At 42.4% G+C, this 14,101-nt stretch overlaps 1 protein-coding gene across 2 annotated transcripts in view; it reads left to right on the top strand.

Annotated features, from left to right (window-relative positions):
• Morc3 (MORC family CW-type zinc finger 3) overlaps window positions 1–14,101 on the top strand; it is a 55,720-nt gene that overhangs the window by 36,622 nt on the left and 4,997 nt on the right. The window contains exons 10-15 of one of the 2 annotated variants that reach the window (XM_045150438.1): window positions 4,017–4,121; window positions 6,322–6,444; window positions 6,552–6,626; window positions 7,573–7,618; window positions 8,910–9,073; window positions 12,304–13,186. In XM_045150438.1, coding sequence (XP_045006373.1) covers window positions 4,017–4,121; window positions 6,322–6,444; window positions 6,552–6,626; window positions 7,573–7,618; window positions 8,910–9,073; window positions 12,304–13,186 — 1,396 coding nt within the window. The remainder of the gene's footprint in view (window positions 1–4,016; window positions 4,122–6,321; window positions 6,445–6,551; window positions 6,627–7,572; window positions 7,619–8,909; window positions 9,074–12,303; window positions 13,187–14,101) is intronic. The other variant, XM_045150439.1, reaches the window with a different exon arrangement.

Consider the following 14,101-nt stretch of genomic DNA (forward strand, 5'->3'; position numbering starts at 1 on the left):
CTTGAGGCTATAGATGAAGGAATACCAGACCGCTGTAACAACTGGAGAATAGACAACACAGACACTGTTCCCAGCATTTGGGGATGAGGCACAGTTGTCCTTCTTCTCAAAACAAAGTGTCAGCAGAAACAGAGTGTTCTGCAAACGACACATTTGCCTCAACAGGCTCAAAACCACCTACACTAATCCTTCCTGCCTGTATCTCCCAACTGGTAGTATCATAGGCATTATGCCACCACACGTGGCATGAATTTCCTCTATATTTAATGAATCTCAGAATTACATGTCATTGGTAAAGACAGAGTTGAACATACTGTTTGCTGAGAAACAACCAATTGGTAATTGATAAAACCAAAGGTTCTTTGATGAAATTAAGCTGATATGCAAGCTCAGCAAGTAAGGAGAGAAAGCATAAGTTATAAAAATGAAAAATAACAAACCTGGCAAGGTAATGTATGGCTGTAATAACCAGCACCAGAGAGGCTGAGGCAGTAAGATTACCATGAGTTAGAGGCCAGTGTAGGCTGCAGAATGAGGCCCTGTGGCAAACAAAACCACAGAAGGGAGAGACTGAAAGGCTCTTATTGATCCTACAGATGCAAAGCCATTGAGAGGGCAGTGTGAACAGTTCACCATTCTAGACAATATGAACACAACACATTCCTTTGAAAATGAATCAGCCTTAGAAAACAGCCCATATTAAATCAAACATTTAAGGAAGAAGTAGCATTAATCTCACATATACTTTTCTTTGAACTTTATTGACAGCTTTCACAAGTATAGGCAATAAACCATAATAATTCCCTCCCACTGCCCTCATTTTCCCCCTTTCAAATCCACCCTCCATTGAAGCCCTGCTTCTTTCCAATTAGTCTGGCTTCTATTTTGATGTCATAATTTCCCCCTTCTATTATGAAGGTCTTGTCACACAATTTCTTTTCTTTCTTTCTTTTTTTTTTTAGTTTTTCGAGGTAGGGTCTCACTCTAGCCCAGGCTGACCTGGAATTCACTACAGAGTCTCAGGGTGGCCTTGAACTCACAGCGATCCTCCTACCTCTGCCTCCCGAGTGCTAGGATTAAAGGCATGCGCCACCACGCCCGGCACTCAATTTCTTTTATATTTTATTTTTATTTATTTGACAGAGAGAAAGGGGGTGGGGGAATGAGAGAGAGAGAGAGAATGGGCACGCTAGGGCTGTATCCACTGCGAACGAACTTCAGATGCATGTGCCCCCTTGTGCATCTGGCTAGTGTGGGTCCTGGGGAATCAAACCTGGGTCCTTTGGCTTTGCAGACAAATGCCTTAACTGCTAAGTCATCCCTCCAGCTCAATTAATTAAATTAATTTATTTATTTGGTTTTTCAGGGTAGGGTCTTACTCTTGCCCAGGCTGACCTGAAAGTCACTGTGTAGTCTCAGGGTGGCCTTGAACTCTCAGCAGTCCTCCTACCTCTGCCTCCCAAGTGCTGGGATTAAAGGCATGTGCCACAATGTCTGTCTTATCACACAAAATTTAAAGGTATAAAAGCCATAGCCTTGATAATAAATTCCAGAATACACTAAGAAAGTAAGTTTACCTGGGTGTAGTGACACACACTTTTAATCCTAGTATTTGGGAGGCTGAGGTAGGAGGATCGATGTGAATTTGAGGTCAGTCTGAGACTACATAGTGAATTCCTGGGCTACAGTGAGACCCTATCTCAAAACAAAGGGGGGGGGGAAGGAAATTCAAGGGCTGGGAAGATGGCTCATGGTTAAAGGCATAAACCACACAAGTGTGCAAATTTAAAAATTTTAAAAAAAAGAACAAATATAAACCGTAATGGTATCTTACACCTTAAATCCAAGCACCTTACCTGTAAAAAAAATGGGGAAAGAAAGGACATATATATCATTCTCTTATTGTCATAGACTTAAAATAATAGATACGATCAAGTTATATGTAAAAAATAATAATACCATTAAAACCAAGTGAACTGTATTCCAAAATTGCCTGGGTGGTTTTTTTTTAATTTTTAAATTTTTATTAACATTTTTCATGATTAATTCCCTCACTCCCCCCTGACACTTTCCCCTTTGAAATGCCATTCTCCATCATATTAACTCCCCATCTCAATCATTGATGGGGTGGTTTTAATAATTAAAAAATCAGTATAATTCACCATATTGATCTTCAAAGAGAAAATTGCTTATTACTAGCCATCTTCTTAGACACAGGTAACATACTTGGTAAGTTTCAGCACTTCATTTGTGACTCTTTTGCATGTGTATACTCATGTTCTCTTATGTATGGGTGGGTATGTGTGTACATGTGTGAAAGGCCAGATCTCTTTATCAATCACTTAGCACTTGAGCCCATCCAGCATTTATTTATTTATTTTATTTTTTGATGTAGGGTCTCACACTAGCCCAGGCTGACCTGGAATTCATTCTGTAGGCCCAGGATGGTCTTGAACTTACAAAGATCCTCTTACAGTGAGCCTCCCAAGTACTGGGATTAAAGGTGTATGCCACCATGCCTGGCCCCATCCAGCATTTATATTTCTGGGAACCCAAACTGGTTCTCTCTCTTGTATAGCAACTGCTTTATTCACTTATGCCCTATTTGTGACCGTTCGTTCATGTATTTATTTAAGGCAAAGTGTCTTGCTTGCCTAAGTTGACCTAGAACTCATTTTGTATACCATGCTGGCCTCCAAGTCAAAATGATCCTCCTGTGTCAGCCGCCCGGGTGCTGGGATTATAGCCATGAGCCACTATACTGAGCTTGAGACGTTTGGGGTTGTATATGTAGAGTATGTACGGTGCATGCATGCGCATGTGTGTAGGTGCATATGAGGAGAACTTGGGGTCCCCTGTCCACTTGATCGTAGCCAAAAGGCTAAGAAGCAATCTGTGCCCTTCCTTGTTTCTCATCCTGGTACATCCATGAGATGGGGTTTCCCCTCCACCTGGAGCTGCCGTTTTTGATTGCCAATCCCAGCCTAGCTATTCTCTGTCCTGGCTTGTCTCCTCTTACTCCCTTCTGAAGTTTCAGATGTGTGTAGCCACACCCTGCTCCTTTTTAATGTGGGTTCTGGTAGTCAAACTTGGGTGGTTTCAGGCCATCTCCCCAGACCTTGCGACTTTTTTTTTTATTAAAAGGAACATTGAAACTATAAATTGAAGCCCATAGTAAGTAGAGAGAACATAAAAAAACTAGCATGCACCTGGCATGGTGGCGCACGCCTTTAATCCCAGCACTTGGGATGCAGAGGTAGGAGGATCGCCATGAGTTCAAGGCTACCCTGAGACTACATAGTGAATTCCAGGTCAGCCTGGGCTAGAGTGAGACCCTACCTCAAAAAGAGAGATAGAGAGAGAAAGAGAGAGAGAGAAAAGGCTAGCACGTGTTGTTTCTACTGGTGAATTATTGATAACTTTTTCTCTTGAGTATAGGAATGAGGTATGGCTATCTACTTACTATTCACCTGGCTCATTAATAGAAAATCACTGAGTTTTCACCTTAGTTTCAATTTCATGGGTGCACTTACTGATTGCTTATGGGAGAAGTGAAATTATTGAACTCTCCATGCTAATGATGGCTTTCATAAACTAAAATGTTCTGATTTCATTTGGAGCTGTGGGTTGGGATTTAAAAAGGTGCCTCTGGTTCTCCCAGTAATGGCTGTATGCAAAGCTTGTTAACGGAGAGCCTCTTGTGCTGTTCTTTCGGTGCTGGAGATTGTACCCGTGGCTGCTTCCTGCATGTTAGACCAGCAGTTTATCCGGAGCTTCACCCCAGGCCCTGCTGCTGTTCTGTGTCTTACTTCCTAAATAAGCCTGTCTTGTTCCAGGAACACAAAAAGGACCTTACAGAACATTGGCATTACTTTAATGTTTATTTGTCATACACTGTGGAGGGCTATTTTCTCTTCACAGCATTCCTGTAGTGGTCATTAGTAGATTATTTATGTTTAATGCTTGAAAATTGATCTTTGTAGTTTTTTTGAACTTAAAATTTACTTTTTTTTAAGGCTTACAATAACTGCACTAGGAGATAAACTGAATGATTATTGGAATGAAATGAAGGTGAAAAAAAATGCAGAATATCCTATGAATTTGCCAGTTGAAGACATACAGTAAGTACGTTTAAGAAAAAGTACAAAGTCGCTGTGATACCAAAATGGCTTAGTTTACAGTGATGATAGTTTTTCACAAACTTATGACTCTAACTCATATTTAAAATAAATTCTGAGCCAGGTGTACAGTATTCAGGAGGCAAAGGTGGGAGGATTTCTGTGAGTTCAAGGCCATTCCGAGACTACATACTGAATTCTAGGTCAGCCTGGGCTAGAACAAGGCCCTACTGTGGGGGAAACAAATTCTACAACATGAATGTCTGTAATGCAAAATAAATAAATTTATTCATATGTACATGCACACAAAAGTCTCAAGCAGTATTTACCCATATGTAGGATGGATGTTGATATCATTTACTTTTGTTTTGCTTGCTTTGTGACAGGGTTTCATTTTGTAGCCCAGGCTATCCTAGAACTCACGATGTAGTCCAGGCTGTACTCAAACTCATAATTCTCTTGCTTCTGCCTTCCAAGTACCAGGATTACCAGGTATACACCACCACACCAGGTCATTGTCTTTCGTTTAAAAAAAAATTATTTTTTCAAGGTAGGGTCTCACTCTAGCCCAGGCTGACCTGGAATTCCCTATGTAGTCTCAGAGTGGCCTCATGGCGATCCTCTTACCTCTGCCTCCCAAGTGCTTGGATTAAAGACGTGCACCACCATGCCCGGCTAAAAGATGCTAATCTTGAAAGATTAGTTTCATAGTTTGCTAGCAGGTTACACCACACACTCAGAAACATTAGGAGAGTGTAATTACTAGGACCATGCTTGGCTCCTGCCTCACTTTGCAGAAACTGGGTTGAAAAAGTTATTGGTGGATTGGAGAGATGGCTTTGCTGTTAAGGCTTCTGCCTGCAAAGCCAAAGGACCCAAGTTTGATTCACCAGGACCCACATAAACCAGCGCATGCAGCTGGAGTTTGTTTGTAGTGGCTAGAGGCTGTGGTGTGCCTATTCATTCTCTCTCTGTGTCTGAAGAAAGAAGGAGAGAGAAAAAAAGTGTTTATATTAAAAAAAAAGCTATTGGTGGCATTACATACCTGTCTAAGCACTTGGGAGGCAGAGGTAGGAGGATCATGATTGTGGAACCAGGAAAGAAAGAGAAAGAGGGGGAGGGGAAGAAAAGGGAAAAGAAAAGAGGAAGGAAGGAAGGAAAGAAGAGAGAGGAAAAGATAAAATCTTGACATATAAAAAAGTCTATGTAGTTTTTAATTTTTTTTTTTTTTTTTTTTGAGGTCGGGTCTCTAGCCCACACGTGTTTACCTGAACTCAGTCTTTAGCCCGGGCTAGCCGGGAACTCACAGTGATCCTCCTATCTCAACCTCCTTAGTGCTGGAATTAAAGGTATGCAGCACCAAGCTCAACTTCATACTTTGTTTTAAAATAACAAGTCCTATAAGGAAACTATGTAAAGTTGGGCGTGATGGCAGACACTTGTAACTCCAGTACTAGGTAGGCTGAGGTAGGAGGATTTTGAGGCCAGCCTGGGCTACAGATCTTCTGTGTGGGGGTGGTTTTTTGTGATAGTTACTATAGATTTGACATTACAGATTTCAGGGCAAGACATGGAATATTTTTTAATTTGTCTTTATTGTAGATAGTTTTTAGTTGTATTTTTAATGTTTTCAGTATTGTTTTTTGGTTTTTTTTTCAGGTAGGGTCTCACTCTGGTCTAGGCTGACCTGGAATTAACTATGTAGTCTCAGGGTGGCCTTGAACTCATGGCAATCCTCCTACCTCTGCCTCCCAAGTGCTGGGATTAAAGGTGTGCACCACCATGCCCGGCTTCAGTGTATTTTTATTAGCATATAAGGAATCAGGATTCATTATGTTATTTTCAAACAAATTTTTGTTTCTCTTCCCTCTCATCCCATAGGACAATTTTTTGTTTGTTTGTTTGTTTTTTATTTTTTAAAGGTAGGGTTTCACTCTAGTCCAGGCTGACCTGGAATTCACTGTGTAGTCACAGGGTAGCCTCACACTCATGGCGATTCTCCTACCTCTACCTCCCACGTGCTGGGATTAAAAGCATGCACCACCACACCTGGCTCCATAGGACAAATTTAATGGAGACTTTTATTAAATAAGACATTTAAGTAGTCAATATTTTAAATTTTAAGGAAATATACATTAATACAGGCATTTTCAGGAGGAAAACTAGTTATTTATATTAATATTTTGTCCTTGTTTTGTTAAAGGAAGCGTCCTGATCAGACATGGGTTCAGTGTGATTCTTGTCTAAAGTGGCGAAAATTACCTGATGGGATAGATCAACTTCCAGAAAAATGGTATTGCTCCAATAACCCTGACCCACAGTTCAGGTACCATATAGTTGGTAGTACCCTTTTTGGAAAGGTAGAAAGTACTGTTGGAGATGTTTGGCTTGGTGCTGGTGAGGAGTTACTCCCGTGATTTTTTTCCTGTGCAGAAATTGTGAAGTTCCAGAAGAGCCTGAAGATGAGGATCTAGTGCACCCCACTTACGAGAAGACCTACAAGAAGAAGTGAGTGCAGATGAGTACAGATGGCGAGGCCGTGACCTCGGTGCTCCCCGACCGCAGGCTCGCAGGGCTGTGGAGCACAGCGCGGCGGCCGCTTGTCCGAGAGCGCTGGCCTGCTGGCTGACTGCCACCCGGTCTCCGTGGCTGCCCCGCTGCGCATGCTTGGCATGAGGAGAGCCATCTTTTGAGCCATACTAGATGAATTGTATGTGACTACTCCCCTTGGAAGCTTACATTCTTAAGACAGAAGCTGAGATGAGCACATTGCCATTTAGAAGTTACTAAGTCTGTAGAAAGTTCAACCCCACATTACAAGGACGACAGTGCTTCTGACTAGGGGAGGCAAGGCTGGATATGAATCAAGAAATTACGTGGCAGGAGTTATTTCTGTAATAGTCTTTGCAGGATGGGTAAGATAGGAGCACGCAAGGGGCAAGGTGGCACATGCCTTCACTCCTAGGCTAAAGTAGGAGATCACTAAGTTTGAGGCCTGCCTAGACTAGAGTGGGACCCTGCCTCCAAAAATAAAAAATAAAAATGAAGTATTCTTCTTGCCAATTTTGTCATGTAGTATGCTATTATATAATTACATTTATCAGCACTTTTGGAAGTAAAGAAACAACCACTTAAAAGCCCATGTTATCTCTTATTCAAACAGTCTGATTCAGGCCTATGGACATTGAAAGCTTCAGGCACACATTACAGTGTTAGTGAGATTTAAAAAGAAAGGGAAAGAGAAAGGAGAATGGAAGAGAGAAAGGTGGGGGCAAGAAAGTATTACCTTGTCTAAGGGTTTGCCCGTGATTATCATGAAACTGAGGCAAAGTCCATTGTAGATATCTGAGTAACATGGTAGTGAAATGGTAAGTCATTACAAAACAGGATTGAGAAATAATAGGGTGAATATAAACATACTCACTTTTCTTCTTCTTCTTCTTCTTTTTTTAAGCAACAGGGAGAGATTAAGGATCCGACAACCAGAAGTGATCCCTCGGGTAACTTGAAGTTTTCCATTTTATATCTGTATCTCAGTTTTTTGGAAGCATTTGATTTAACTGATGTAGATTTTTAAAGTTTTGGACTTGCACAACTGAACTAAGAGTTTATTGAATTTTATGCTCTCTTTTATTTTATCATCACTTATTTGAGAGTGACGCATGCGCACACACACACACACAGAGAAAGAGACTGAGAAAGAGAGAGAGAAAATGGGCACACCAGGGCCTCCAGCCACTGCAAACAAACTCAAGGCACATACACCACCTTGCGCATCTGGCTTACATAGGTACTGGGGAATTGAGCCTCGAACCAGGGTCCTTAGGCTTCATAGGCAAGCGCTTAACCACTAAGCCATCTCTCTAGACCCTAGTTTTACATTCTCTTTTTGTACCCCTCCTTGCCCTATTTTATAACTCAGCAAGTTATTGATTCAGATTGTTAGTGTTTGGTTGTGTTTTATATAAAGTAAAGCAGTCTTTTAAGGATTTTATCATTAGAGAGCTTGAATATGGAGGTACACACCTGTAATATGCCAGTCCTCCAGAATTTGACACAAGAGAATCATGAGTTGGAGGCTAGCCTGGGCTGCATAGAAAGGCCCTGTCTTGAAAACCGAAGGGATGGGGGTTTAGTTCAGTGATAATCGCACTTGTGTAGTCTGTGCCAGGCCCTGAATTAGGTCTCCCACCCTGAGGGGGTGAGCTACTTGGCTGAGTATCAGTAAGTAACATTGCGTATATAAGAAGTTTTGGCCGGGTGTGGTGGCGCACGCCTTTAATCCCAGCACTCAGGAGCAGAGGTAGGAGGATCACCATGAGTTCAAGGCCACCCAAGAGACTACAGAGTTAATTCCAGGTCAGCCTGGACCAGACTGAGACCCTACCTCAAAAAACCAAAAAACAAAACAAAAAAGAAGATTTGCTCTGCTCTGGGATGTGCATGTTGTCTCGTGTGGCAGTGAGGGTGTGAGCAGGTCTGCAGGAGCACGACGAGTGGGTCGCTTTGCTTCTCAACGTGGTGCTTGGGTTTGGGAGCCACATACAGCCTTACTTACTTGATTTGCTCACATCTTTAATTGTAAAACTGTTCTTTGCTCATTGAAGGTTGGGTTGGCTCATTAGTCTATTTGTCAATCCCTGCTTAACATAAGGAATTGACTTGTTCAGGATAATTTTCCTTATCTTCTTGCATGAGGTAAAAAGACAAGATTGTGGGGGGGCATGTTCACCTCTTTTGTGCATGTCTGCTTAAATAATTCCTTCAAGATCCATGTTTTCCTTCCCACAGATTAATCATGAAGTGTTGTTTCGGACAAACCCTGTTTCAAGTCAGCGCTTTCCTCCAATGAAGGAAATTGTTCCAAGAACGCATCTTTCACCACCAACAAGTTCCTTTACACCAAGGCTTGTGAATAATCATCGAGGTTCACCCCAATCTGAACCTGAGAACAGGTTAGTGGTGAGAATACATGTTCCCATAGGTGGAATATATACTAGCAGAGCTCAGTGCTAATGTTATTCTAGAAAAGTGTACTTTACGTGAGTGTAAAAAAGTGTTAAGGTCAGGGGTGGTGGTGCATGCCTTTAATTCTAGCACTTGGGAGTCAGAGGTAGGAGGATCACTGTGAGTTCCAGGTCAGCCTCAGGTAGAGTGACACCCTACCTCAAAAAAACAAAAAAAGGGCTGGAGAGATGGCTTAGCAGTTAAGGCATTTGCCTTCAAAACCTAAGGACTCGCGTTCGACTTTCCAGGTCCCACATAAGCCAAACACACAGTGACACAAGCACACAGTGTCATATGTGTGCATAAGATGGTGCGCATGCCTGAAGTGCAGTTTCAGTGGCTGGAGTCCTTGGCGTGTCACTTCTCTCTGTCTCTCCCTCTCTCACACACACTTCTCTCTCTCTCTGATTAAAAATGCAACAAAGAGGGCTGGAGAGATGGCTTTGCAGCTAAGCGCTTGCCTGTGAAGCCTAAGGACCTGGCCCAGGTTCGATTCTCCAGGTGCCATGTAAGCCAAATGCACATGGTGGTGTATGCATCTGGAATTCGTTTGCAGTGGCTAGAGGCCCTGACATGCCCATTCTCTATTTCTCTTTAATAAAATAAACTTTAAAAAAAAACAGCCAGGCGTGGTGATGCATGCCTTTGATCTCAGCATATGTGTGTTCCAAGTAGGAGGATCAAGAATCCAAGGTTATCTTCTATAGTAAGTTTTAGACCAGCCTGGGCTGTATGATGAGACCCTGTCTCAAAATAACCCACAATTATATTCTTGTATATTGTATGGCTTGGTCAGATTGTCTTTTCTTGTTGTGCATGGTAACAGAAGAGTGAGAGACTTGGGGCTATAGCTCAGTGGCAGGAACACTTGCCTAGCATGCACGCAATGCTGGATAAGGAACAACAGCATTAAAAGTCACTTCTTTGAAATGAAAAAGACTGCTTTTAGAGATGATCAGTATATTAACCATAAAGCAATAAACACAGTACAATGATATAATATCAAGTGTAAACCAGAAAGTTGGTAGCATAATCCATGGCACATTGTAGGCGTGAATGATGCATGAATTTAATAGTCAGCAAACTTGACTTGACTGGGTCAAGAAACCTAAATGTTACTTAGGTTGGGTTTGAAGTTCTGAAAGCAAGTTACACGGCAAAGGTGGCCTGGTGACGGGTAATAAACTGCACACAGGTGAAAAATGAGCATAAAGTCTAGAAACTTGATCTGTGTTATTCCAACACTGAAACAAGGTTCTCAGAGGTAATGGTGCCAGGCCTTCTGAGAGAGAGGTTTTGTAGCCTTCACATTCTGAAAGTGGGTCCATGAGTAGAGTGCTTGCCTAGCAGGCCCAAAGTCCTCCATTCAGTCTCCAGCACCATCTAAGCAAAACTGGGTATGGGGATACACACTTGTAATTTCTTGCATTTAGGAGAGATGGAAGCAAGAGAATCAGCAATTCATGGGCATTCTCCTCACGTTCATAGTGAACTGTAAACTGACCCACTGACCTAAGATACATGTGTGTGAGGGGTTCTCCAAGGTTTTGTTTGTTTGTTTTGTTTTGTTTCAAGGTAGGGTCTCGCTGTAGCTCAGGCTGCCCTAGAACTCACTAGGTGCTCTCAGGCCGCCCTGACCTCACAGCGATCCTACCTCGGCCTGCTGCGATTAAAAGTGTGAGCCACCATGCCGGCCCCAAAGGGATTTTTACCTTAAGTTTTATTAAATAAATATTTGAGGGAGAAAGAATCAGGTAGAGAATAGGCATGCCAGGGCCTCTAGCCATTGCAAACAAACTCCAGACACATGTGCCACCTTGTGTATCTGACTTATGTGGGATCTGGGGATCCAGCTTGGGCCTTAAGCTTCACAGGCAAGCACCTTAACTGCTAAGCCATCTCTCCAGCCCGTGCTTTCTTTTTTATTAATTTTTATTTATTTAGAGGAGTCTCACTGTGTTGTCCAGGCTGGCCTCAGACTTGAAGTCTTCGTCACATGTGAGGGGGTTGTAGGTTCATTATACACAGCTTGCCCATTTGTTATATATCCCCTTTGGCCTTTCTCCTTCAACACAAATGAGGAAGCCCAAGAAAGAAAATCCTTCCTGGAACTTGCCCAAATACCACACGAATAGAAAAATACCTGCAAATGTGAGGGAAAAAAAGTAATCCTGTGGTAGTAAATTCACTAGACTCTGACATTTAAGGAAACGAGGAGCTGTGCATGCAGCTTGGTTGGTAGAGTAGTTGCCTAGCATTCGTGAAGCACTGGGCTCCTTCCCCAGCACATGTATCTCTAACCCTGGGGGAAATGGGACAAATGTTAACTTGCAGAAGATGGTTTTCTATGAGGTGATCAGATATGGAATTGGGAAGCTAGTTTGCTTCATGGCTTACCTTTCATAACCATTGGTAAAAATTATGATAAGCAAATGAAAATGTTGGTGCCATTCCCTCAAGATTAAAAACAAAGGGGCTGACATTCGGTTTGGGGCTTGTGTTCCTTACAGTGCTTGGAGGCCATCACATACAGGGATATTTGACCATGTTTGGTACTTCAGAGAGAGATCAATGGTTATTATTTACTGATTTCTAAAAGCCTTCAGGTTTAAAAACCTCCAATTTCCATGGTTTCCCCTGTGATGATGGACTGTACTCTCAAGCAAACCTTTTCTTTTCTTTCTTTTTCTTTTTTTTTTTTCAAGGTAGGGTCTCACTCTGTCCCAGGCTGACCTGGAATTCACTATGTAGTCTCAGGGTGGCCTCAAACTCATGGCAATACTCCTACCTCTGCCTCCCAAGTGCTGGGATTAAATGTGTGTGCCACCATGCCCAGCTCAAACTTTTCCTTTTGTTAAGTCATAATTTTTTTTTTCAGGTATTTTGTAAACAAGTATCTTTTAACTGCTGTGCTATCTCCAAGCCCCAATTATTAGGCAGTTTGACATAGTAAGTAACAGACATCTATTTTGTCCATGTTGAGGTTTTGTTTTGTTGAAGCAGGGTCTCACTGTAGCCCAGGATGATTTGGAACTCACTCTGTAGCACAGGCTGGCATCACATTCACAGCAGTCTTCCTATCTCAGGCCTCTTAGTACTGGGATTTAAGTGTGCACCAACACATATAACTCTGTCCATGTTTTGCAAACTTACATTTTATATATAAAATTTCTTCCAGCCTGAAACGGAGATTTCCTCCTTGTTCATCAATTTTGAATGCAAAGACTCCCAGAGTAAGTAATCCAGTATTTGAAAAATCATCCTTGAAGGATGATGATGATGAAGACGTCATCATCTTGGAAGAAAACAGTACTCCCAAACCTGTAGTGGATCATGACGTGAAATCAGAACAGAGTCTCGTGGAACAGAGCAGCATTCAGGTTGAACTTGTGGGTGACACTGAACCTTGTGGCCTCACTGGTTCCACAAGCACTCTGTCATCTAGTTGTGATCAGGGTACTACTATAGCCACACAGACAGACGCACCAAGTTTAATTGTTAAAAAGGAAGAAACTGTTGAAGATGAAATAGGTACAGGAAATGACATAGTGATGCTTCCTTCCTGTGTGGAAGCTGAAGCAAAGGTCCAGGAAACCCAGGAGTCCTTGGATAAGTCTGCAGGCAGTGCTGACGGTCAGTTGCAAGAACTGAGGAGTGAGCTGCTTCTGGTCACACAAGAGAAAGATAATTACAAGAGACAGTGTGACGTGTTCGCTGACCAAATCAAAGCACTGCAGCAAAGGATACTGGAACTGAATGACAAATACGTGAAGAAGGAGACTTGCCACCAGTCTACCGAAACTGATGCTGTGTTTTTACTTGAGAGCATTAATGGCAAGTCTGAAAGCCCAGACCATATGGTATCTCAGTACCAGCAAGCTTTGGAAGAGATAGAACGGCTGAAAAAACAATGCAGTGATCTGCAACACGTGAAGGCTGAATGCAGCCGGTGTTGTAACAGTGAGAACAAAAACGAAATGGATGACATGGCTGTGCAGCTTGATGATGTGTTCCGAAGACTGGACAAGTGCATTGTGGAAAGGGACCGATATAAAAATGAGGTGAGCTACCCACCATGAACCTGAGAGTTCAGAACTATTTAAGTCTTCAAGAACTATCATTTGCTAGATTGGTGTACTTTCAAATACTTGTGTTTATTAAGTTCCTGTCGCTTCTGTGTGATTTGGGCCTCCTGAAGGCACAGGGACATGTCTTCTTAAAATGTCTTGAGATTGCTGAAACATGAGGACAAGAGATAAGGTACAATGAATGTCCTGTAGTGAGCAAGATATTACTGTAGGGCTGGACAGATGGCTCAGAGGTTAAGGCACTTTCCTGCAAAGCCAAAGGACCCAGGTTTGATTGTATAGTACCCACGTAAAACCAGGTGGACTAGGTGGCTCATGCATCTGGAGTTCGATGCAATGGCTAGAGGCCCTGGTGCACCCATTCTCTCTCTTTCTCTCAAATAAAATATTTTAAAAACCAATTTAAGACAAGATGTTGCTGTACAGTGTCTGCTTGCTCTGGTCAGAGCACCGAATGTCATTCCCATTCAGACACTCAGTGCAATCAGAACTTTGCTGGAATACTAACACACTTTCCAGTAACCATATGAGGTAGCCACTGGTGTGCTCATTTTATAGACAAAAACAGAAACAAATTTCATAACCTAGAAGTAGGCCTATGTGCAACTGACATAATAAAAATGTATAAAATGGCAGTCTCGCAGTAACCAGAGGCGTCTGCTCCTGCACTGCGGCCTTCCTGCTCACCGTGCAGTCAGCTTCCGAGGGGGCTCGTCACACCCAGCCCTGTGCGCACACTCCAAGCTGCCAGACAGAGAGGGTGCTGTTTATATTCCATTTGGCTAAAGGGTTTCTCTTCAAGAGATCTTTCACTAAGGAAGAAAGATAAAAGTGTTAGCCATCTGGTAAAGAGTACTCTGTGCATATGCCCCACTTCTGGTCCTTTTT

The sequence above is a fragment of the Jaculus jaculus genome, chromosome 5 (assembly GCF_020740685.1).
Source record: "Jaculus jaculus isolate mJacJac1 chromosome 5, mJacJac1.mat.Y.cur, whole genome shotgun sequence".
Classification (NCBI taxonomy): Eukaryota; Metazoa; Chordata; class Mammalia; order Rodentia; family Dipodidae; genus Jaculus; species Jaculus jaculus.